At 39.5% G+C, this 26432-nt stretch overlaps 1 protein-coding gene across 2 annotated transcripts in view; it reads right to left on the bottom strand.

Annotated features, from left to right (window-relative positions):
* SLK (STE20 like kinase) overlaps positions 1–26432 on the bottom strand; it is a 194639-nt gene that overhangs the window by 31817 nt on the left and 136390 nt on the right. Inside the window, exons 13-14 of one of the 2 annotated variants that reach the window (XM_029610310.1) lie at positions 18356–18448; positions 4604–4733 (exon numbers count right to left, since the gene is read on the bottom strand). In XM_029610310.1, coding sequence (XP_029466170.1) covers positions 4604–4733; positions 18356–18448 — 223 coding nt within the window. The remainder of the gene's footprint in view (positions 1–4603; positions 4734–18355; positions 18449–26432) is intronic. The other variant, XM_029610311.1, reaches the window with a different exon arrangement.

The raw sequence follows: 26432 nt of genomic DNA, 5'->3' as shown, positions 1-26432 counted from the left end.
TGAAGTATCAAAGGGAGAAAAGACAGGAAAGTGAAAAGGTGGGAATTAGAAAGATTAAGTGTGAGAAATGAGGGGATGAGGAAGAAGGAGAAAATGAAAGGAAACAGTTGGAAAATAAAGATGGAGATAAATAAGATTAAAGAAATATCTGAAAGATAGGTGAGGGAGATAAAAGAAAGAAAACAAGTAAAGAAGAGAGAAAATTTAAAGAGCACCAAGAATCTAAGTTAGAAGACAAAAATATTAAAACACAGAAAAGAACAAAGCTGGGAAAAGCTTCAACAACAAAAGTAAAGAAAAATCACATTTTATATCCCAGTTTAGGTATTGAAATATGACTTTATAAAGTACTAAATATTTTTATATTCTATGTGCATTTTAAAACCTGTGGAACATATTTACACACTTCACTGCTGTATGCTTGCTAGTTATATTTTCTTCATGTAATATGTATAAATATAAAAAAAAGTGTGGCAAATAATATACTGATGTGTGCGTATGGAAAATAAAAGGTCTTAATGTTAACTGTTATCTATTTATCTATTTATTTTGGTTTTTTTAATATACCGGTCTTCTTGCATTAGATGCAAATCAAATCGGTTTACATTGAACAATTAAACTTGCTTGAAAGCATTACATGTAACAGAACATATAACATAAAACCCTGTAGGAACAATAATAAAACATGGAGTTTGAAGTATACATCTTAAACAGATGCCTTGCAGAAAACCAATGAGGAATTAAAAGTTAAAAATTAAATAACAGATGGATGTATCGAGAGAAATAGGGCTTGGGAGCAATGAGAGGATAATTAGAAGGGAGGATGTGGGGGTGAAAGGGAAGGGGGAAAAAGAAAAATAGAGGGACCAGAAAGGTGGATAAAAAAGGAGGGATTAGAGGGAGGAATAATACAAAAAGAACAAACAAATCATATTTGCCATGGTAAGTCTACTGTAAGTAATCAGGGAAATGCTAGACTGAATAGCCAAGTTTTCAGTTTTTTCTTGAAGGATTGCTGGCAGGGATCCTGTCTAAGGTCTGGTGGAAGTGAGTTCCAATGAGAAGGACCTGCTGTGGAAAGAGCCCTATTTCTTAGTGGAGTTTTGGCTTGAGAGACAAAAAGGGAGCCTTGATAAGCTTTTCTAATTGGTCTCTTTGATTTGTTGGTGCGAAACCGAAAGGTAAGATCAATTGGAGCTAAGTTGTTTAAGGATTTGTGTATGATGGTCATGGCTTTGTAGAGGACTCTGTATTTAATCGGAAGCCAGTGAAGCTTGTAGAGAATGGGTGTGATGTGGTCTCTCTTATTCGAGTTGGTCAGGATCCTGGCTGCTGAGTTCAGTAACATTTGTAGAGGCTTGATGGAGTTGGCTGGAATGTTATTGATCAGTATATTATTTGCACACATTTTTGTTGCTATTTATCTTTGTGTGTGTGCTGTTTACTCCGCCCCTCTTCTGTGCATATGTATAAATATACCATATACTACTTTTGAGAACCAATGAGGAAGAAATCGCTGACTTGGCTAAGAGGTGATTCTACAAGTGGTCAAGGGTCATAAGCTGGCAACTGGGACATATCCTTGTAGTGTGGGTACAACTGGGTGGACTCTATGGGACAAATTAGTCTTTTTCTGCTGTCATCTCTAATGTTACAAGGTAATGGGATCCTACTGGATCCTACCTGTCCTGCCAACTATCATCCCATATCCCTTCTGCCTCCAAACTACTTGAACGTGCTGTTCACCGTCGCTGTCTTGACTTTCTTGCATCTCAAGCCATTCTTGATCAATTCCAGTCTGGTTTTCGCCTTCTACATTCAACTGAAACAGCCCCTGCCAAAAGTTTCCAATGCCCTGTTTATGGCTAAAGCCAAAGGTCTTTATTCTATCCTTATCCTCCTTGACCTGTCTGCTGCTTTTGACACTGTTGAACATCATCTACTCCTTGATACTCTGTCCTTGCTTGAATTTCGGGACTCTGTCCTGTCTTGGTTCTCTTCTTACCTCTCCCATTACACTTTTCAGTGTTTCCTCTGGTGGTTCTTCCTCTACTGCCATTCTACTATCAATTGGTGTGCCTCAGGGCTCCATCCTGGGCCCTCTTCTCTTCTCACTATATACTAATTCCCTTGGTGTTCTCATTTCCTCTCATGGCTTTCAATACTATTTTTATGCTGATGACTTCCTGATCTACCTATGTATACCAGAAATGTCACCAAAAATCCAATCCCGGATCTTGGCCTGCCTGTCTGACATTGCTGCCTGGATGTCCCACCACTACCTTAAACTCAACATAGCCAAGACGGAGTTCCTTATCTTTCTCCCCAAGCCCACCTCCCCTCTTCCTTCTCTCTCTGTTTCTATAGATAACACTGTCATCGTCCCTGTCCCATCAGCTTGTAATCTTGGAGTCCTCTTCAACTCCTCTCTTCCTCTCTACGCATATCTAAAACACTGCTAAAATATGTCGTTTCTATTCTTTATCTTGGGACTTAGATTCCAATTAAAGAATCAACTTAGAGAAATTCAAAAGTCAACATTATGTCAAATATATAATATGTTTCTTTCTTTATAACATTGCCAAAATCCATCTTCTCCTTTCTGAACACACCACCAGAACCCTTATCCACTCTCATCTTAGACTATTGCAACCTGCTCCTCACAGATCTCCTGGCAAGCCATCTCTCTCGTCTGCAATCTGTCCCAAATTCAGCTGCGCGACTTATCTTTTGCCAAAGTCGCTATGCTCATATAACCTCTCTTCTGAAGTCACTGCATTGGCTCCCAATCTACTCCTGCATACAGTTCAAGCTCCTCTCTCTCACCTACAAATGCCTTCACTCTGCAGCACCTCACTACCTCGCCTCTCTTATCTCTCTCTCCACCCCTCCTCGTGCACTCTGCTTATCTGATAAGTCACTCCTATCCATGCCCTTCTCCACTACTGCCAATTCCAGGCTCCGTATCTTCCACCTGACTGCACCATGTGCTTGGAATAGTCTTCCTGAACTGGTGCATCATGCTCCCTCTCTTGCCATGTTTAAATCCCATCTAAAGACTCTTGCCATGTTTAAATCCCATCTAAAGACTCACCTTTTTGAAACCGCTTTTAAATTTTATGCCAATTGTCTGCTTTTAGTCTTGACTAACTTTTTCTTTTCTTTTAAAGAAGTCTCTTGTCCTGTATGTTTGTCTTATTAGATTGTAAGCTCCATTGAGCAGGGACTGTCTTTTTGTATGTTTGTACAGCTCTGCATATGCCATATAGTGCTATTGAAATGTTTAGTAGAAGTAGTATTTGTAATTGCTCATCTATTGCTTTGCAGTATTCATAAAGACTGCACATTGTACTGGAGTACTTCAAATCTATTTTATACATACATAGATATATACATAGAAATGACAGCAGAAAAAGACTAAATGGCCCATCCAGTCTGCCCAGCAAGCTCCCAAACTTATTTCCCTGTACTTATCTGTTTCACCGATCACCAAATTCATGGGCCTTGTTGGTAACTTTGATTCAAATTTCCTGCCACCCCCTGCCATTGATGCAGAGAGTAATGTTGGAGTTACATCAAAGGTGAAGCATAAGGTTTAATAGTTAAGGGTAGTAACCGCTGCATCAAGCAAGTTACCCCGATGTTAGTTTACCCAGATTGTACAGATCAATGCCTTGTTGGATGTTGTCTGAATGTAAATCCTCTTTTTCACATTTCCCCCTGCTGCTAAAGCAGAGAGCAACGCTGTATATGCATTCAAAGTGAAGTATCAGGCTTAAGTGGTTTAGGGTAGCAACTGCTGCAATAAGCTTCCCCCACGCTTATTTGTTTATCCAGACTGTGTAGTTCAGTCCTTGTTGGTTGTTGTCTGAATGCAAATCCTCTTTTCCACATTTCCCCTTGTCGTTGAAGCAGAGAGCAATGTTGGAGTTGCATTAACCATGTGAAGGCTTATTGAATAAGGGTAGTAATCATCAGGTAGTAGCCACCCCCATGGCTCTTCTCTTCATTCCCATCCTCTAGCCTTTATGGATCCACAGTGTTTATCCCATGCCCCTTTGAAATCCTAGTAACTATGTTTGTGCAAACTATGGGCCTGAATCACTAAGCATTTTTCCCATAGACACAGAATGAGAGAAAAGCCTGAGTGAATGAGGCCCTATGCTTTTCAGATGGCTCCAAATCAGATTTGAGCTAGACTAGTCTTGGTTGTGCTCTACTGCATGCAAAACATATAGCTCAGCTTCACGTAACAGAAACAAGACAAGAATGCATCCACAGTGTAAGGTGAATTTAATATCAGGGCTTTCTTAAACTGTGTAATGACCTGAAGCCATCTGGTAATCCAAGAGTAAACTAAAACAGAAGACATTAAATAATGGACCTAATATGGGAAATAAATGATAATACACCACAACCCGCCAACTCCAAAGCCTGAGAAAGTAAGGGAAAATAAGTAACTTGAGTCTTAAATTATTCTATAGAATATTGTTATACATGTCAGTTTATAATTCGGTATATTTTCTATGGAAAAGCAGTTAAAGCAAGCTTGTAAATGCTGTTGTACAGAACTGGAGAATACATGAGGAGTGATCACATATACCTCTCATGAGCTGTTGCTTGTTATTCAGACAGTCTCTTTCAATATTAGCCAACTCAGTCTTCTGCTGATAGATGATTTTCTTGAGTGACCCATCAAGTTCTTGCTGCTGCTTTTGCAGGAATTCCTGTTCCTATTAACGATTGATGGATAAATAAATCCCCACATACAACTGCATATTAAAGCAGAGCTTGCAGAGCACATTTTCTTCCAACAGAGTTTATGGACAAATATAGGTGTCTGCTAGACAACTTGCAATTGGATCATGCCTTCTCTTAGGTCATCCAAAGAAAAAAGAGCTCATAAAATTGTAAGTTCCAATATTTAATTACACAAGAAATCCACACAAAGAAAAGCACTACATCCAAAAATCTGCAATCTTGAGTCACACAGATTTGGAAATAAAGTAATTCCAAAAAGAATAAACCAAGAAAAATGCTAGAAATAAAGGGAAGCTAAGAGCATAATGCCTATGTTTACAGTAAAAGGCAAAATGGCAGATTGAACCCCCCCCCCACCCCCCAAAAAAAAAAAAAAATGGAAGCCAACAAAACAGAATCATACTGTATTAAATATCTTCAAAAAATAAAAATAGTAACTTACTAAAAAGCAGTAATGAGCCCATCACACTTATGAAATAATCTATAAGATCCAACAAACACTGAATGAAAATATGTATTTCAAATTTTTGCATCTCTGCTGGCTGATTTCTTCTCAAACATGGCATCATTTCAGTGCACAAATCTGACCTCTTACATACTACAAAGCCATACAAATGTGGGACTGGGTTCAGTACAGAGCTGGGGTGGCCGATTCTGGTCCTCAAGAGCCAAGAACAGGATCGGTTTTCAGGATATCCATAATGAATATGCATGAAGTCGATTTGCATTCAATGGAGGCAAGGTATGCAAACCTCTCTCATGCATATTCATTATGGATGTCCTGAAAATCAGATTTGATTGTGCCTCATGAGAACCAAAATTGGCTACCCCTGGGTATTTATAGAGGTTCAAATTTCATTACAATTCACTTTCAGTTTGATGAAAATGAAACATATCCGTGCATGGTTGATTACATTTGACAGTAGCGTATTATATGGCAGCTTGCATTCCTTTAAAAGGAATATAGAAAACAAATGAGTTAAGGTAACCTGATTGGAAGTCTCAATCAAAGTAAATGAAAAATATCCCCAAAGCAAAACTAAACCCTAGGCACACCAATAACAGGTTCAAAATAGCTCATCTGTAACATATATTCCCTGAAAACAACAATTCAACAGTCATAAAAGTTAAGTCAGTGGACTACATAGAGCACCAAGTGGAATGAAATTCCAAAGCCACACAAACCTGAGGTTTGAATTTCCTGCCCCACTGGATGGTTATGTTTTAGCCAGGTAAGCCATTATCTAGTTAAAAACTTAGCAGGATAAAAAAAGACAGGCAGGGCAGGGAGGTGTTCCAGCATCATGGCTTAAATTTACTTTGTGAGTGCCGAAATTCAGCACTAGCCAGTAAAAAGGTTATCCAGCTAACTTGCAGACCTGGATAAAATATTTAAAATAGCAGCCAATTCCCTCCCACCCCCCAAATCTCTAATTAAAATCAGCAGTCAGGAGAAGCTGTTCTTATTCCTCCTTCTTTACTTTCAAAATACTATTATCTGAAATTATCACCCCTAAACCCAAAATGCTCCTCAATGTATTAGTTGCCTCATTTCCTACAGTTCGATTAATACATGCTGCTCCTGCTCTGCATTGGGAGTAGTGATTTTGTCAAAAATTATATTGAAGATAAGTGAAGGGGTGAAATCATTCCTGCTTGACCACTATTTTAAACAGAGACGTAGGAATGGGCTGGGCGTTAGCTGTACTAAATCTTTAAACTGTTCTTTTTTATTTTTTCAATGTTCAATAAGCTGGTGAGCATCAAAGTTACCCAGATAACATTATCCGGTTAACTTTATCCAACCATACTCAGCAGAAAATCTAACTGGCATAGTCTACGTTGAATATACCAACTAAAGTTACCTAGTTAACTTTAACTAGATAATTTGCCACTCCTGGCCTACAGAATATGGATGTCCAAGTCTTCTCTGTGCATGTGTAAGGACTTCCCATGCTACAATGGACTCGCAGCTTCTCTCAGTTCTCATTTAGACAAATATATAAGGAAGAGAAATCCCAAAGGGAGGAAGGAGAGTTTGTGTAATTTGTGAACTGACAGGTCAGCAACTTCACTTTCTCTGAAGACGAGCAGGTTCTGTATGTCACACAAGTGGGCCTCCTTAGCTAAGAACTACCTTCAACAAAAGGGGGAAAACAAGAATCTGCAATGGGCAGGAATATTTTTGTTGGGAACTCTGCCCTCACAAAGCCTCTGCTCAGTCTGATAAAGTTAGGAGAGAACAGGAAATAAGTGTGTTACCCACATATTGGGGGGGGGGGGGGGGTTTAAAAAAAGAAAAAGAAAACTAAGGATAAAACACTTACTTGCGGAAATGCTTTTGAAAATTACCTTCTAAAAGCTGAACAGAAATCAAAGTTGTTTACCTGTCACAGGCATTCCCAAAGAAAAGCAGGATACACAGTCCTTACATATGCATGACATTGACTGACAGAGCTCAGAGTGGAGCTTTATCCAAGCACTACACTTTTAATAATTGTTCTACTGAGCATAAGTGAGAGCTCTCACCTCAGAGTTGAGCATGGCGGGCCCCTCAGTTCAGTAAAAAAGTTATAGAACTATACAAAACCTCCTCGGAAAGGTGGGTGGGACCGTGAGGACCGTTTCCTGCTGTCCTCAAAGAACACCTGTTCCATGTAAAGAACTTTGCTTTCTCCAAGGAAGAAGCAGGATATGACAGTCCTCATGCATGGGAATCCCTAGATCAGAAGTGGCCAACTTTGGTCCTCGAGAACCACAAACAGGCCTGGTTTTCAGGATATCTACTGTTGATTATACCCGGGTTCAATCCCCGGCTTCTCCACCATTGCTGAATATACTGATGGTATTTCTGCTAAAGAAAAAACACCAGAAAACACCAGAAACCTTGAATGCCAGACCCTGCAGGAGGAGTGATAAACAACTCTTGCAGGACTTCAGAGATAACAGATGAATCAACAACGTGAGACACAGGAGGAGATAGCGCCAAGGGTACGAAAGATAATCTGTGGGAAGGAATGTGAAGGGAGAGGAGATAAGGTGGAGACGAAGCAGAGAAGCATAATAAATTTGTGGTTTGAATTGTGCAAGCAGAGGCCAGATGGCTTGCTGACTTAGTTTTTTAACCTATATAAGTAGAGCTGATATGAAGCCAGTTAGTTAGAAAAAAACTGTTCCTGCGCGAGAGATGTGCTAGCTATAACCATTATGTAAGTATGTAGTAATTTCTGTCACTTACTATATATCCATTTTCCATTTGCTCATGTACATGCTTTGAATGATATATAATAAAGAATAGTAACGTAAAATAGTATCAGAGTTGTTCTTGTAAACAATAAAAGTCGAGCCTATTTTTTAACACTACACTGAATATGCATGAGATAGGTTTGCTGAAATAAGAATGTGCTCTATGGGAAATGGAGTCGGATTCTAAACCCCAAATAAGCCATGCAACACAGACTGATCAAACTTGCTGCATCGGGTAATGAGATGTGAATATATGGACAGAATTCCACATCTTAGCTTTGGCAATTATCCTCAAATGGGCCAAAGATACTGTCATAAGCCTTGAAATGCCTACCAACATTCAAACCTGTCTGGACATAAGAGAAAGAGATGTAATCTTTCAATTAGACAGTATTCATTTGGTTACGGTAATTTCCGGTCTATTGGGATCAAAAGAAACAAAAAGCCCTTTCAAAGGGCTTCAGTCCACCCCAAATAGAAGGCTACGGCTCTTTTGCAATACAGACTGTGCAAGGCTTGTTCACATTTATGGTTATGTGGCTTAGGGAAAAATACTGGAAGGACTATTAAGGTGGAAATCAGGCACTATTCTTAGGAGCTTAAGATGTGTGCACAGAACCACCCTCCTGTGGAAAAACTTTGTATAAAGTAGATAAATCACTAGGGCCTGGTGTTCACAGACTCTGAATGCCAAAGTGATTGCTACCAAAAATAAGCCCTATCCAGATCAGGTAGTTCAACTCATTCGAGTAATGGATCAAAGGGAGCTTTCATCAGCTGAGTCAGTAACACATTAAAGTCCTATGACACATCAGACGGCTTGATGGGAGGCTCAATACAAGTCCTGCATAAATCAAACAATTAAAGGCTGTACCAGAGGTAGGTTTACCAATTGCACCACGTTGAACCTTAACAGAATTCATTTTTAGATCAGCCTCTGAAAGATAGAGAAGGAATTCAGGCAGTTTTTTTGTGGAACAGGAGAGAGGATCTAAAGTTGAAAAATCCACTGCTGATTCTTGGGACAAGCAGCTTGGAATCTATCTACCCCTTGGGGTCCTGCCAGGTACTTGTGATCTGGCTTGGCCACTGTTGGAAACATGATACTGGGCTTGATGGACCTTTGGTCTGACCCAGCAAACTACCTCTTCTTGAAACCATAAGACTTTCAGGTAGAAGCCTTTCCAGAAACAGAAAAAATTAAAAAAAAAAGACATCCTCTGACAGGTTTAGGGAACCCAATATTATCCTTTCAACATCCAGTCTGTGAAGGCGGAGACCTGATGTTTGGAGACCAATGTCTTTCTGATGGCTGAAGAATTCCTCAGTCTGATTTGGTTCCTTGATTGATATCTCCCAAAGAAATGGGAACCAAATCTGTCTCTGCTATTAACAAGCCTTGACAATCAGTCTCTCAATCTCTTCTGAGTATCAGCAAAGTCTTTGCCACAGAGGAATCAGAAGATATACATACATAAGACCCTTTCCCCAATTTATGGAGAAGGCTTCTGAGGCTGGTTTGCCTTTCAAATCTTTCCTGAAACAGAAATGAGGAAACTTTCTATTCAAGAAAGAGATTCAGCAAGAGTGTTTCCCACTCACAGAACATCTGAATTGCTAAGCCCTTACCTGGGCCCAAATGTGTGGTCCCAGGACTTGACTCAGTATTTTTGCTAGGATATTGTCGTTGCCCGTCAGATAGGTAGCTCTCAGAGTCATTCTCTGTGACATGGTTCAAGATCACATTCTGAGACTACTAACAAGAAGGTAGGATCCTGTTCCCAACCTGCTTTATTACATAAACATGGCCATGGGGTTATCTGCCTGAATTAGAATAATTCTGTTGGCCAACTGATATCCGAAAGCCTTTAAAGCATTCCAGATTGCCTAACAGCTCTAAGAGATTTATGTCCTAATGTTTCTTCTGAGTGGACTATAGCTCCTGGGTGCAGAGCGCCTCTACATGCGCTCCTCAGCCCAGGTTGGATTTGTCTGTTCTTAAAGTAATTTGAAAAATTTGGTATTTGGAAAAACAGGATTAGTTCCTGAGCTGCTGAATAATTTGGATGCCATTTTGAAGATCTTTCATGGCCTGAGATCATAGTGTCCACAGGCATGTCTCATGTGGTGATGGGCAAAGGGTGTGATGTATTGTTGATACCATAAGGCTAAACAGTCTCAACATGTTCCATGTGGATATCTACTGATTCTTTTTATTCCTTCCACTATAGACAGCAAGTTGGTTTACCTTTTCTTGTGGGAGGAAGTCTTTTGCCAGATTTGGGTTTAGCAGAGCTTCTATGAACGTCAAATGAAATGATGGGTTTAACTAGGATTTGGGGTAGTTGATAATGAATCCTTGAAACTCCAACAGCCACATGACTTGTTCATTGATTCTGCGGCACCTCTGAGATGTGCTCAATTCTCTTTCTGAATAATCAGTTAAAATACTGTTAAGCATTTCATAAATACACTTGCTACTGACGCAGTCTGCACAGGAGAGAAAACTAATCCAGATACAGTCCACCCAGGAGAGGGCACCTGTGCAGACACAGTCTGCCCAGAACAGGGTGACTTTCCAGATGCAGTATGCCTAGAAGAGGGTGCTTTCTCAGACATAGTGCACTCAGAAGAGGGCGTCTTTCCAGATGCAGTGTGCCCAGAAGAGAATGCCTCTCCAGACGCATTATGCCCTGAAGAGGGCGCCTTTCCAGACATCCAGCTTTTCAGCCAAGCCTCGATTTGTCTACCCAATTATAACCCCCCATGGAAAATTGGACCAAAGAGGAGGGGGTCCTGTTACATTTTCATCTGCTGTGCAGCCTCATTGTACCCTTGTTCTGACTACTATGCCGCCTCCCTACCTGTAGAGGCCTCCAGTGAGCTCTGTTCAGTTATCCAAGCCAATTCCTTAATGGCCTTCTGACTCAGCCTGTTTTGCAACCTCTGCTCCACCAGGAGTCCTCAGTGAGCTTAGCCTCCAGCCTTGCCAATCTCCTCCTCATTGCTTTTACCACACCTAAACTCAGCCCTATGTAAATTAGCTCTGCCATTCTACTCTTGGCTTTTCATGGAGTCACCTTTGGCTCTTTGACCTGGCCACTGTTCCGTGCCCTGCCTTGTGGCCTCCAGGCCTTCTTACTCCATGACTTGCGGCCAATCCAGGCCTTGCTTTGCCTTGAGACCCCCAGGGCCTTCTTGCTCCCTTCTCCTTGACTTGTGGTCCTCAGAGTTTTTGCTACCTTGCACCCTGCCCTGTGGCCTGCTCTCACTTTTTACCTTATTCTGTGGCCTACCCTAGGCCTTGCTTTACCCTGTGGCCTTTGGGGGCTGATCTTACTTTACTTCTCGCACTGTGGCCTCCTAGGCCTCTTCTTGCTTACTGGTCTATGAGCCTTGTACCTAGCGGCCTTCTGTGTTACTGCCTCTTGGCCTGTCTTGTATCGTCCTTGTCTGGGCCTGTCTTTGTCTACCTTGTTTGGTCTTGTTCTGCCCAGTCCTAGTCTTAGTATCCTTCCTGTCTTGCCCATGTATTGTCTTGCCTCAGCCTGTATTTCGTTCTAGTCCTTGCCAGTTCCAGCTTGTCTGGATCTGTATTCAGTCCCAGTCCCAGCTCAGTGACTTGTTCTTGTATCAATTACTCAGGGTCCAGACTATCTGGCCTTTCCAAGCCTTGCTCCAGACTATCCAGCCTGTCCAACCGTTGTTCTACTAACTGGGTTCCTTATTTTAGGCTGTATACATATATGATGCAAATAATTTGGTAAAGAAAAGTTTGGAAGGGTAAGCACTGTCAAATTACAATGGAAGACATCAAGAAATGGAATATCTGAACTCTTCAGTAACACAAAAATGATCCTGCTTAATTGCACTAAAACTTCAAAGTCAATTTGGCCTGCCTCATATGGAGGAGTGCCATGGGATTCATATGTACTGGACATATTAAAACAGAATAGCCCGTGGATTGCAAGACCAAGCTAATCGCCAATCTTATGGAACCTCCAATGAGTCCAAACTCTTATAGCCATGCATCATGGAGCTATACTAATTTCTGTTCAGGCCTTAGTGCTTGCTGCCGTTGGCTCTCAGTTCAAGACTTTGGACTCCTTGCTCAGACTTGGGTAGGGAGATCGACTGCTTTATTCTGGTGTCTATCCTTGTCTTTGGCAAGACCTGACCACTAGTGTGATCATGATCAGCATTCAGGGCAGTGTGTTAAGCCTCTGAGGCAAGCTTCTTGAAGTTGGATGTAAATTTACTGATAAGGAAGGTATACAGTCTGTCCTTCTAGATCCAAACTGCTCAGAGTGACATGCCAGAGCAGATTTCGCAACCATCAGCATTATGGTCCTTCCCAATCAAATACAGCATACTTCGTGATGTTCAGTGATGTAATATTTCATGCGCATTTGGACCATAATTTGAAGCCACTTGCTTGATTCTCTGATATGGTGAGAAAGAATGTGAAACCAAAAGAAGAAAACATTTTCTTCAGGGAACACATGCTTACAAAAGAATAATTTGATAATAAATGATTGGAAGCCTGATGCCTCATTTCCAGCTGAAAAATAGGAAGGGGGAGGTCATTTGTTTTGATTCAGAACAACATAAAAAAGGAAATACAATTTTAGATGTATTGAAAGCCTGACTAAGGAACTAAGAATAAAATAAAATATTTCACTGAGAAACAAAGTACACATTGAACTGAATACTACAGAGCCTGCTGGAACGTGTCAGACTGGGCCAGTGGAAAAAAAAGGAACAGACAAGCTGCAAGGCCACTTCTGTGTAGAAGTCCAGTGCATATGCAGAAAAGCTTTTAATCTTCTTTGAAAACTCTGGAATTTTGTTCCACACTGTGCTGCTACATAGTCATATGACATGGTGAACCTATTTTTCTTCAGAGAATGCAGATCTAATTACTATTCAGGACACTCTGATGCTCTTGTGGTAAAACGAAAACATCAGACTGGCTTTTAGTTCAATATTCATTGTAAGCCTATTAGCAAGCCTAAGGATTTATTTGTTAATTTTGGATCCTTAAACATTTATATTATTTAACCAACACATTTTTAGTCTGGAACATTTAAAACATTCTCTCTCCTCCTGCATTTATCTCCATTTAAAACATTTTTTTCTAGTTATTTTAATTTTTCTAAACATACTAGCAAAATATGCTCTGCTTCTTTTTTTTTTTTTTTTAAATAAAAACTACTAATCTTTTGGAGTTTGAATTTCTTTTTAAAAAAGGTATTTTTTGGGGGGGTCTTCCTAATACCATAAGAATACTTTTACTCTTTTTTGGCAAAATTTTCACTGGAAAGGTGTTAATGAGAAAATTCATACCAGAAAGTAGACAATTACACTGCACACAAAGAATTAAACAAGTAATAGAGGAGGCATTGTACAGGCTGCACTAAAAGCTGCAAATTCTCACAAGCAATCTACAGATAAGAAACATCACTGCTTTACACCCAGAATCACCCACAGATTGCTCATGGATTTCCAGAGAAATTTGTAGTTTTTAGGCAATCTATACTATAAGCATTATTGAATTCCTCACATGTGTTTTATACATTGTATCTTATTCATTTGTTGTATAAGCATTTTGATCTGAATATACTCTCGGGGTATTTTGAAATCTTGAAAATTAAGAAGAGACTTTAAAGAATTTTTATTGCATTAAAAAACAAAAGTAATAAGTTGGCATGATGAATAAAAATTAATTAAAGCAGATACTGAACAAAAAGGACCTGTGCTGATATATGCTGCATTCACATATGAAGGCCTTATTCTATTTGTCTCATTGACATTGCTTGCATAAAAAAATGATGAGTAGGTAGTAGTTTTTTTTCTTACAGACTGATGATTTTTCAAAGAGCCACTTAACTTATGGCTCTGGAACCCAAATGAATACATGGGATTTATAATAACCTGGTAAACTTTTTTTATATTTTTTAAGTGCACTAACTAATGACTTAGTGTTACCATAATTTTGTCTAAGCATGAGATTAATGAGAGACTTAGATTTGATTCCCAGTCCTTGGGCTGAAAGAGCCTAGAAGTGCTGTACAAACAGCAATATGAGCAATGTAGCATCAGCCATTGCACAACAGCAATGACTAGGCGAAGCTCAAGATGTGCAACCTCCATATTCTGAAGGAATCCATGGTCTGTCACCTCTGGCCAGAGAGCCATCAGTGCAATGGAAGGCCACCAGGAGTGGTAGTGTTAGAAAATAAGGGGAAACCCCAGGCAGGAAAGTTGCTGTTCTCTGTCAAGGAAGTTATCTTTTCTCCCATACACCTAGCACAGTAGGCTGTGGTAGTAGTGTTGGATGGCTGATTTCTCCTTCCTGTAGGTTTCAACCCCTTCGTCCACATCAATCTCACTCTTTCTTCCTTTGGAGACCCACTCATTCTGCCTATTCACCTCACTACCTCTCAGGTAGCTGTCATTTACTGGCTCCCAGATAAATCTCCCTCCTCCTGCACATCTACTAATTCCTGGCTTTCCTTCTTTCTTGAACCATCTTCCCCTTCCCTTATTCCTGGGGTCTTTAACCTCCAAGCTGATGACCCCTCTCTACTGTTATGCTAACCTCCTTATTTCATCTTTAACTCTGCTCTACTGTCCCACGCACAAGCATGGCCACTGTCTTGACCCAGTTCTTTCTTCCAACTGCTCTCTCTCAGGCATCTCCACATCAGTTCTCCTCTCAGACCATAGTCCGATAACTTTCACATTAAATCACCCTCCTCCACAGCCTCGTCCAGTTACCACTAAATACCTTCAGGAATCTCCAGGCTTTCTGAGTCAGTTTCTTCTAATACCATAAATTTCCTCTGCTTTAGACACTCTTGCCCCTTTGCTTCACCCATCCTGTAAGGTGCATCAAACCCCAGCTTTGGCTCACCTCTAACATTTGTTCCTTACATTCCTTGTTCCTTACATTCCTGTACCAGCTCTGCAGAATGCCTCTGGATAAAATCCCATGCCCATGCTGACTTCATACACTTCAAATTCATGCTGACTTCCTTCCAGTTGGCTATTGCACTTGCCAAGCAAGACTACTATGTCCATCTGACACTCTCTTGCATCCAACCCTCACCACACAATTCCCTTCTCAAACTTTCTTCACCTCCCACCCCTCCTTTACTCTCTGTCCAGACTATGGCTGACTATTTCCATGACAAGGTTCATAAAATTAGTCAAGTTCTCAACAAGATCACCTCTATATCTCCGTCTCCCACCCTTGCCCTTGCCATTATCTCCTTTTCTGAAATCAAGGTATAGGAAACTACCCAGCTTTTCTCCTCCTCTAAACTCACTACTTGTTCCTCTGATTCCATTCCCACTCAGCTACTCAGATCTATTTCCCCTGCAGTCATCTTCCATATGTCATATCTTCAATCTATTATTTTCCACTGCTACAGCTGCCTTCAAACATCACACCACTCCTCAAAAAACCCTCACAGAATCTACCTGCCCTGCTATCATACCATCGCCCTCCTCCCTTTTGCTTCAAAACTACTTGAATATGCTGTGCATCACTGCTGTCTTGACATTCTTTCATCTCAAGCCATTCTTGATCCATTCCAATCTGGTTTTCTCCCTCTATATACTGTAGAAAAAGCCCTTGGCAAAGTCTCCAATGACCTGTTTGGTTTTAGCCATAAAGGCCTTTACTTAATCCTTATCCTCCTTAAACCTATCCACTACTTTTTACACTCTGTTGATCACCACCTACTACTTAATAGTCTGTCTTCACTTGCATTTCAGGATTCTGTCCTATCTTGGATTCCCTTCCTACCTCTCCTATCACACTTTTAAGTGTGTCCTCTGGTGGATCCTCCTCTATTGTCATCCCCTTTCAACTGGTGTGCCTTAGGGCTCTGTCCCGGGCCCTCTTCTCTTTTCTCACTATACTAATTCTCATGCAGTTCAATACCATTTTTATGCTGCTGAGTCCCAGATTTACCTTTCTATACCAGACATTTCATCACAAATCTTGTCCCAAATCTCAGCCTGCTTGTCTGACATTGCTGTCTGGATGTCCCACTACCACCTTAAACTCAGTATGGCTAAAATGGAGCTCCTTATACCCCACCCCCACCAAGTCCACTTTCCCTCTTCCATTCTTTATTTCTGTGGTTAAGACTGTAATCCTCCAAGTCCTCCTCAGCCCATAACCTTAGGGGCTATCTGACTGCTCTCTCCTCTACACGCATCCAAAACATTGCTAAGTGTGTCATATCTTTCTCTATATCACTACTGAAATCCATCCCATCCCTCCCTTTTTGAACATTCTACCAGATCTCTTATTCACTCATTACCTGCTTAGACTACTGCAATCTGCTCCTCACTGATCTCCCAGTGAACCATCTCTTCCAAAATTCAGCTACACAAATTATCTCTAGCCAAAGTTGCCATACACATATAATCCCTCTTCTCAAATCACTACATTGGTTCCCTATCCATTTCCACATACAGCTCAAACTCCTCTTACCCACAAAAGCCTTCATTCTGCCGCTCCTCACTACCTCTCATCGCTCCATTCACCCCTCCATATGATCTTCACTCATTAGGCAAGTCACTCCTGTCTACACCCTTCTCCTCAATGAGCAATTTCCTTCTCTGTGCTTTCCACCTGGATATACAACATGCTTGAACAGTCTTCCTAATTTGGTGCGTCATACTCCCTTCTCTTGCCTTATTCAAATCCAATTTAAAACCCCATCTTTTTAAGGATGCTTTTAAATCTTAATCCTGAGCTATCCCCTTTACAACCTTACAGACTATTTTCTTAATAAATTCCCAAAGTCTCTTTTACCCTCTGTGTTTCTCTTAATTAAACTGTAAGCTCCAGCAAGTAGGGATGGATTCTTCTATGTTTTTGTACAGCGCTGCATACATCAAACAGCACAATAGAAGTTATAAATAGTAGGAGTACTTAATGTAAAGACACATGTGGGCCATTAAAAGAAGGGAAAAACCCACCAAACGCAAGCAAAAAAAGTTCCTCTGTGAATTGACTTACATCCTGCATCTGTGCGTTGAACAGTGTATACGAAGACAAATGAAATGACTGAATCATAACCTGAGCAATACCCTGCAGATTAGAATGAAAGGGACTTCCTAGGTCAGAAATGATATAAAGTCCATCTTTCAAAACTAAAATTTATAAATCTTAACACTGCTCCTTCTCCTGTCTTTGTTATGTCCATGATATTCTGAGAGAGAAGCTACCTCTTTGGTTTGATTCAGTTAAAAACAAGCAACAGTGATTTTAGAGCAGGGATTCTCAATTTTTCAGGGGTTGCAAACAAATTTGACTTTCAGGGTAACCAAACACTGCAAATTAGCTTTGTTCTTAGACCAAATTTATGCAAATATATCTGATGATTATTCATTGTGGAAAGCCTAACAATCATACCTGCTTGTGGCCCTTGAGAACCAGAGTAAAGAACCCCTGGCCTAGAAAAAAAATACTCTCACTCCCTATTTGGATTTCCTTTTGCTTTTAGAAGTAAAGTTAAATAGAGATCTATGAAATACCCAGAAAAAGCCTTTGGAAAAAAGAATGAATTGTCACACAGCTCCTCCTACACCAGCCTGACGGAGCCTGTGACATGGAGGGATGAATTTCTTCATAGATGCCTATCATGAAATATCCCCCCAAGAATGCAAGGTAAACTCGAATCCCCATTTCACTCTCCTTCCGCAGAAAGCGTTAAGAGTGCTATATAACCCTGAAAATTTTTATTATTCTCAAATGCATTTCTGGGTGGAACATTTGTCCCATTTGCCTTACTTTCCAAAACCAAAGGGGAACTCAATCTGTAGGAAAATGACAACGACAAAGCCCACAGGAACAGGTGGAAGTAAGTAGACTTGTTTCAACGGTTTTGTAATCTAAAAGGCCTCATCAGATAAATAATGGCTTGTTAGACTGGGCTACATGCCACCTTATAACAGTTTGGAAGTATTTGTTCTCCAATTTCTGTTACACTTACCATTCACTAAACTGATGCATTTTACTTATACAATCAGAATTAACATTTCTTTTAAAAAGTTATATTTACCAACTAAAACATTTTAATTTTTACATCAAAACATTTTTTGTAAAATATACATTACCTGAACATGGATATGACAACTTCACGTTACATTTTCAACAAGATACCATTTAATCACCAGACTAAGCAATCTTGAGATCAATTTGTAGGTTAAAAGCAATATCAAGAATTAGCTGACATACCTAAATATTTTCATCACGCAAGCAAATGCAAAATGATTAAGCTGTGTGTATGTTTCATTTTTAGTGGCACAAAGCTGCTACTGTTACCTGAGCATGCTGGGTTTGTGCAAGCTCCTCTTTCCTGCGTTTCATGAGCTCTTTTCTCAGCTCTTTTGGTGCTTTCTCCACGTCATTTATAACCTACAGTATATAAGCATGCAGAAGGTGGGGGAAATAACACTTTCTCCACAGCAAGAATTTGTCGTGAACATGTCAGCTGTAGATCAAGCAGTAACTACTAGACAGCCACCTCCAACATGCATTCATGTGAAAGCATGGACATTAACTGGGAGAAAAGCATGGAAAGCCAGTGCATGCTATGCGCATCTGTTATTTGAAAGCAGTTAGGAAGATTTATAAGAATTTTCCTTTCCATGCAAATGTGATGTGATTCTAGGGCCAGTGATCTTAATTTCTTTTTCTACGTTTACATGCAAGAGCCAGAACCAGCACAATACTAAAGCTGAAGCTCCTATTTACTTGCTAACACCTAGATCTACAACAGTAAGATAGTGAGATGTGTGCCAAATGCCCCAACTTTTATTTAAGCAACACCTACTAAATGTCATACAATTAAAAAACGTAGAGGTCAAGTGATGATAAGTAAGAGAAAGATATTTTTCTTCTGCTCTAGAGTTGCCTTAATCCCCACCTACCGTATTTGTTTAAAATCCGATTTACCTTTACCTCTACGTGAACTTGCAGTGTTAGAGAATCTTCTGTTTATTATGTTGGCAACACATGTAAAACTGTCATGCCAATAAAGTTATCTGCATCTTCAAGGGAAACATTGGGGACTGTTTCTTCTAAATATGGACTACAAAAACTTTAAAGAAGATAAGGACAAGCTGGGATTGGTCAACTCAAAGATGGTGGAGAGTCAAGTTATTATGGTTCAGGGACCCCCAGCTGGTGATCTAGTGGCTACAGAGTTTATTATGGTGGTTGAGAGCGCCCTAAACAAGAAATTCAAGGTGATCTATGAAAAACTGCAAGAAATACTTTTTCCCCCTAAGGTCATCAGCAAAGTAACAGATTTGGAGAAAAGTGTTTCCAAAGTTGTAGATGAATCACGAACTACAGCAACAGAGGCATCTAAACAAAGAAAGAGGATAAAATCAAAGATCCTAAAAATGAGTCTCGCAGGAATAACCTGCACTTTATAGATATATCTGAGTCAGTGGCCTACAATGAACTTGGGGGCGGGGGTCATTTGGAAATGTGGTTAGGTGATGCATTGAAACTTGATGCAAGTTTGGGCCTTCTTCGAGGTCAGGGTCTAGAAGACAGCAAGTGGACGCCCAGAATCAAAACAAAAATTTTAAATTTTGCCCATAAATCAGCAATTTTACAAACCATTTGCAGAGGTAGTTAACTCGGCTAAGAAGCCACAAAGATACTCCATTTTCAAGACTATTTGATGAAAGTGGGTAAGCAAAAGAGAGAATTTTCATTTTATTGCTCTAAGATATTTGAACTGAAAATATATTTCAAATTGCAATACTCAGCAGAACGCAGGGGTATTCATCAAAGAGAAGTTATTTTTAAATATGCCACTAGAAGCCAAGCTATTTTTGGATAAAATCAATAATGACCCTGCAGTTCAAGATGATGACTGAGAATATAATGCTGGTTGAAAAGTCTCCAGGTGGGGACTTTCCCTTTATTACATTTTAAGAGACTTCTTTTTTGTATCTCTCTTATACTGGCAATTTTACAATGAAGATGTCTTGGGAAAAGCATGGTGGTACTTCAAGAGCTGCATCTGTTTGTGTTACCACCCCTAGAAGCATTTTTGGCCAACTGGCTGGATAAAGTTGTGAAAGCAAGTTTGCTTATTGTAAACTGTGTTTCCATAGATAGTAGGATGAATTAGCCAAGACATGTGGGTGACGTCATCCAGTGGCACTGAACGGACTCGTCCCTCCTAGCTATTAGAGTGCACGTTGCATCGTGCGCCTCCTCAGTCAGTTTTAGAAATAAATATAGCTAGATAGGTGACTCTCCAGGGAAGGGTGGGTATTTAGCATGGCTAATTCATCCTATCTATGGACAGCACTATTTACGGTAAGCAAACTTGCTTTTTCCGTCGATAAACAGGGCGGAATTAGCCATGACATGTTGGAGTCCCAAGCTGTGGGTTGCAGTGGAGCATTTACTGAAATCAGCAATCCAGATCCCACCAAGGAGAGTAGACTATTGGGTAGAACAGGCTTTGAAAACTGCTTGTCTGAATTTACTGTCATTCCTTGAAAGGTAGTTCAAACATTAATGGGATGCAAAGATATGTACCGATGACTAAGTTTCAGCTTTGCAAATATCTTTGAGAGGTACTGCTTGCAGATGAGCTATGAATGAGCTATAGCTCTAACTTAATGAGCTTTGATGGAGTCTGTAAGTTGTAGGCCTGGTAATGTGTAACAGGGTAGGATGCAGTCTGCTATCCAGTTAGACAATGCACGTTTGGTGACTGCTATGCCCAGCTGCAAAGTGAAACGATACAGAAGAGTTATCCTTTTGTAGTAGGCTAAAGCTGTTTGAAGTCTAGGATATTTTATTTTTATTTATTTAGAGTTTTTATATACCGGCAATCATGAAAACATATCTTGCTGGTTTACATAGAACGGGAGTGCAATAAATACATAAAAAACTAGAACTGTGGTGACCGAAGGTACAGTTACATTTAACAGGGGTAGCCGAACTTGGAGAAGGAAGAAGAGAGGAAAGAATAGAAATGGTTAAACAATATACAAATTAAATGTTGTATACAAATTAAATGTTATATACAAAAGGCATGGTGTTTTAGGAGTCATTGGGTTGTGTCATTGGGTTGTGTCCGGAAAAGCTTGCTTGAATAACCAAGTCTTAAGTTTTTTCCTAAAAGTTATATGAAAAGGATATGAAGAGCTTTCTCACCTTCATGTGTATGTAGCCTCGAAAAGAAGGTAGGTAATATGATGACATCATTAATATGGAAAGCTGATGCAACTTTTGACAGGTACTTCAGGTGAGTACAGAGAACTACCCCCTACTGTGGAAAAACTGTGAATAATGAACTAATGCCTGAAGTTCACTGACTCTTCTGGCTGATGTTATTACTACAAGAAATGCTAATTTCCATGTTAAAAACTTAAGAGAAGCCAAATAACGACTCAAAGGATGGCTTTATTAATTGAGATAGAACAACATTCAGATCCCATGGCACAGGTGGCTTGTGCACCGGAGGTTTAATTTGCCATGAGCTTTTCATAAAGGGGATGGAACAGCTCCCCTATGAGGAAAGGCTGAAGAGGTTACGGCTGAGGGGGGATATGATAGAGGTCTTTATGATCATGAGAGGTCTTGAACGAGTAGATATGAATCGGTTATTTACACTTTCAGATAATATGAGGATTAGGGAGCATTCCATGAAGTTAGCAAGTAGCACATTTAAGACTAATCAGAGAAAATTCTCTCTCACTCAATGCACAATTAAGCTCTGGAATTTGATGCCAGAGGATGTGGTTAGTGCAGTTAGTGTAGCTGGGTTCAAAAAAGGTTTGGATAGGTTCTTGGAGGAGAAGTCCATTAATGGCTATTAATCAATTATACTTAATTAAGGAAATAACTACTGCTATTAATTGCATCAGTAACATGGGATCTTCTTGGTGTTTGGGTACTTGCCAAGTTTCATGTGGACTGGTTTGGAAAATTGGGCTGTCTGGAAAAAAAACACAGTTCACATGGGAATATTTAACTGTGGCTAACCTCTGAAACAGTTCAGCTGGTGTTTTAGGTGCTTCCTGCCCTGTACAGAACTCTGAAGTGGTTGAAAAGAACATCAAAGATGTCTAGAAAAAAGGCTAAAATAAAATCTGTCTTGGATAAACGTCTAATGAAAGTTAAATAGAACTGGAAATATTTGCCAAAAACATTTTGATAGGGGAAAAATTCCCTAACCCTAATATGCAAAAAACAATAACAAAACAGTATTTTGATTCTGTACTAAGTTGGTCTCTATTAACATTGGAAAATCCTATCAGTATTCATTAGTGGCACACATTATCTTATCTATTTACAGCCAATACTACCTTGGATTGATAAGCATCAATTTTTCCGTTGTCTTTTTGGCACACCAAAATATGCTTAGTATTGTGTGATAAGGAACTTATACCCTTTTCCAAACTATTATCCTATAACTGCTCTAGACTGTCAACATTCCCCCATCATATATCCCTCAGAAAGGCTGCTTTTAAATTATATGTAAACGTCCTAATGTGTATCAAAAGAACATACCTATCTTTAATAAAAGTCATGGGCAGGTATGCACCAGTGAAATGAAAAAATGAGGAACTAGAGGTTCAAATTAACTCAAATCAATTCATGCAGAACTTCCACATTGTATCCATTTCTTATATCCTAGGCTTGAATGTATACACCATCATGGTACTTCCGCATCTTGCATGTAAACACAGAAAATAGTCTGATCTTTTTCAAGAAATGTTTGCAGTAGTTTTAAGGGAAAGCACATGCTCCTTTAGAAAGCATCTTTATTCATCTAGAAAGTGTTTAAGATATTTGAACAAAGACTGTTCTGAAAAAAAAAATGTGAATATGTAGTTTGCCAATGTTTTTTTTTTTTGTTTTTTTTTTTTTTAAATCAAACATTTTGGATGAACTGTTGCTTAGTGCACAAGTTTTCATATCTCTCGTTGAAATCATCACTATGAACTCTGCATATTTCTAGGCACACAGTGGTGTTATCCAAGGAAAGACATTAGTAGTCACTCTGATTGCTTGAATTGACCTCTTCCAGCACACAAGTCCCTTCTATCCTGGATCTAAGTGCCTATAACTATATACTAAGTTGGACTCTGTAGAAGTGTTTGTCAATAATAGTCTAAAATTTACTGTGATGTACCAGATTCCTCTTTTAAAAGGGCAGTTAGGGTTGGTGAAATGGAAAAAAAGGAACATTTCTAAAATGATAAAGCAAATCTGTTTTACCTGTAACAAGTGTTCTCTGAGAAAAACAATCCATCAGTCATACAAATGGAACACATGACTGATGGCTGTTTGGTGCATAGCAATCTTTCAGAAATTTCCAGAAAAGGTAAAAGCCTTTCACTGTATGTTAATTTAAATTACTATTTGTTTATGTATGTATGTGATGTATGTTTTTAACACTGCAATCCACTCTGAACAAAATTTTGGAGATGTGGAAAATAAGTCTTAAATAAATAAATAAATAAATATGTGCAGTATCTCCCATCAGTTTTATGTATTAGCTTTGATTAGGGGAAGAACAATGTCAAGGGAGAAGTGGAAGGGTCCATATGACTGGTGAATTATTGTCTTCAGAGAACACCCGTTACAAGTAAGCAACTTCACTTTCTATGAAGACATGCAGTTCATAGAGTCAAACAATGGGCCTCCTTAAGGGCTGCTTCAACAGCCGGGGGGGGGGGGGGGAATGAAAAAACTTGTATCACCCCACAAGAATAGAAATATTTCTGGGAAATTACCAAAATCTTTACTCCTCAAAAACACTGTGGGGAACAAATAGTCTAACCTGTTGTCCTGCCAAGAGGCCATGTCCAGACACTAATAGAATATTAAAGAGTAGATAGAACTCCACAAGGCAGCCTTGCAAATCTCCTCGACTGACTGACAGCACCATCATCCAAACATTATAGGCATTCACATGCCTTTCTAAAGTCAGGTTTGATTAAGCGTAAGAGAAGGAGATATAATCTGCAACCTGATCCAAAATGGTGTGCTTTCTCACTACACTCCCAGATTTACTAGGTCAAAAAATGCTGGGTGGACTTTCTATGAGCTTGAGTTTGCACCAGGTAGAATTAGACAGCTCTCCTACAATCCAAGAAATGAAGGGCAGGACAAGTGACTTATTAAGGTAGACATCTGACATCACCTTCGGCAGGAACTTAGGATACATGCAAAGCACTACAACATTACCATGAAATCTAGTATAAGGTGGATAAGTCACTAGGGCCTATAACTCACAGACTCTGTGAGCTGAAGTGACTGCCACCAAAAAAAACAGCCTTCCAGGCCAGTTACTTTAACTTACAGAACTTGAGATGTTCAAAAGGAGCTTTTATCAGCTGGGAAAGAAACATATTGACCCAAATTGGTCTCATAATACCATGAAAGGCTTGAAATGAAGCACACCTTGCATGAACATGACAACTACAGGCTAAACAGAAACAGGATTTCCTTCTACATAATTGTGATAATGAGCAAATTCCTTTACTATATCTAGAGAAGGGTATTTTTAATTGGGTTTAGCATCCCTATCATTTTGAAAATTTGGCTTCTATGTGCTGAGATGAACCCAGACAGGTTTTTTAGGCCAGACTCTGAAAGATATAGGAAGTAATTAGCCATTTATGTGGGGAAAGACAAGGGATCTAGATCTCTGCTCTTGCACCAGATGGAAAACCACCTCCTTTTAAAATCATTACTTTCTAGAAGCTTGAAAGATTTGAGAAACCTTACTGGAGAAAAGTGTGAGGACTAAAGACTGGATGTTGGGATAAATGCTCCTTGGTTCTTTGTGATCAAAACCCAGGAAGATGCCAATAACTGGTTTCCTGAGGACAAATTCTAGCATGGAAACCTAATTTGTCTAAGCCAAGAGGAAGCTATAAGGATCATGGTTTCTTGATCTCTCTTGAACTTTATTAAGGTTTTGGCCACTACAGGTCTGGGGAAAGACAAAGGAAATGAGGGGAGCCGCAAGGCTGCTGCAATGTAGCAATTACTGAGCATATTCAGTAAAAGGCTTTTGTCTTTAAAGAAAGCTCTGGAAAATGGATGCCAATTTGGCAGTAAGCATGGGCATGACATTTGTGTGACTGAACTTGTGTCTTACTTGTCCCTACCTATTTAGTTCTGCCTTGCATTTCCTTTAAGCTTGAACCTTTTTCAAATTTCAAAGGTTTCAGGGCTCTGACACATCATATACCAGAATGGCTAACATCTAGTTATAGCAGTGGTGCAGCAGCAAAAGTATGCAAATTAATGTGACGGCCTCAGCAGCATGCCTAATTTGCTGTTGCACAACAGCTGTAAACGAATGTCAATGACTTTCAAATTTTCATTTTACCTACCCTGAAAGAGCCCCAAGGCGACTTTTAAAACAATGCTTTTATCTGTTATATTTTCAAACAATGTATGCTTTTGCTAAACGTCATTCTACCATAACTGTCGATGACCTCTCCACAAAGTCATGATTTTTAAGTCCTGCCTGTAGTCTCCTAATGTAAACTATTTCTCATCATATGGAAATATAAAGTTGCTATTTTTCTGTTTGTTTCCTAATCTGTAATGAACACACTTTCTGTTAAAACTTGTGCATCCAAGAACAAATGGCTAAAAAGTAGAAGCACCCACAGAAGAGAGAGATGCCAAATCACCAAGTGATATTCCAATTTCCATGAAAGATTTGTTTGATCAATGCAGTGCATCAAGTTCCAAACCAACAGCCATAAAAGACCCGGCCACCAGGGACTCAAAAATAAAGACATCAAGCAACAGGAAAAAAAACACACATTAGAATAAAGCATTAAACCGTTTACATCTCTAGAAAATAACACAGAGCATAAATTATACAAATTGGCTCTTTCAATAGTATGAGATATAGAAATTGATAAAATTAACAAAAAAACATTTTATCTATCAAACTCATTTATTGAGAATGTTTTTCATAGATGAATCTCTCCTCAAAAGCAGTGTTTCCCAACCTTTTCAAGCTCAACATAAACCTATATTAACAAAAATGTAATGTGGCACACCAGCTTCTGAATAGGGCGGAGACACAATGAAGCAGCATTCCCGTGACTTTGAACTGAACTGATGTGGAGCTGTGGCTTATTGGTTAGAGCAGCAGGCTGAGAAACAGGAAAACTCATCTCACTTCTCCCACTGATGCTCCTCATGACCTTGGGCTAGTCACTTCACCCGCCACTGCCCCAGGAACAAACAAGGATTTGAAGTCCTACTGTATCTGAATATAAACTTGCTTTGAGTTTGTGTTTGTAAAGAATTACATCTAAAATCAAAATCCAGGCATGCATGTGTATGGCAAGAGATTCTGGCAGCTCTAGATTTAAGTGGGTGT

Source organism: Rhinatrema bivittatum, chromosome 7, assembly GCF_901001135.1.
Source record: "Rhinatrema bivittatum chromosome 7, aRhiBiv1.1, whole genome shotgun sequence".
Classification (NCBI taxonomy): domain Eukaryota; kingdom Metazoa; phylum Chordata; class Amphibia; order Gymnophiona; family Rhinatrematidae; genus Rhinatrema; species Rhinatrema bivittatum.
Note: the sequence above shows the minus strand (reverse complement) of the source record. Positions and strands in the feature narration are given on the sequence as shown.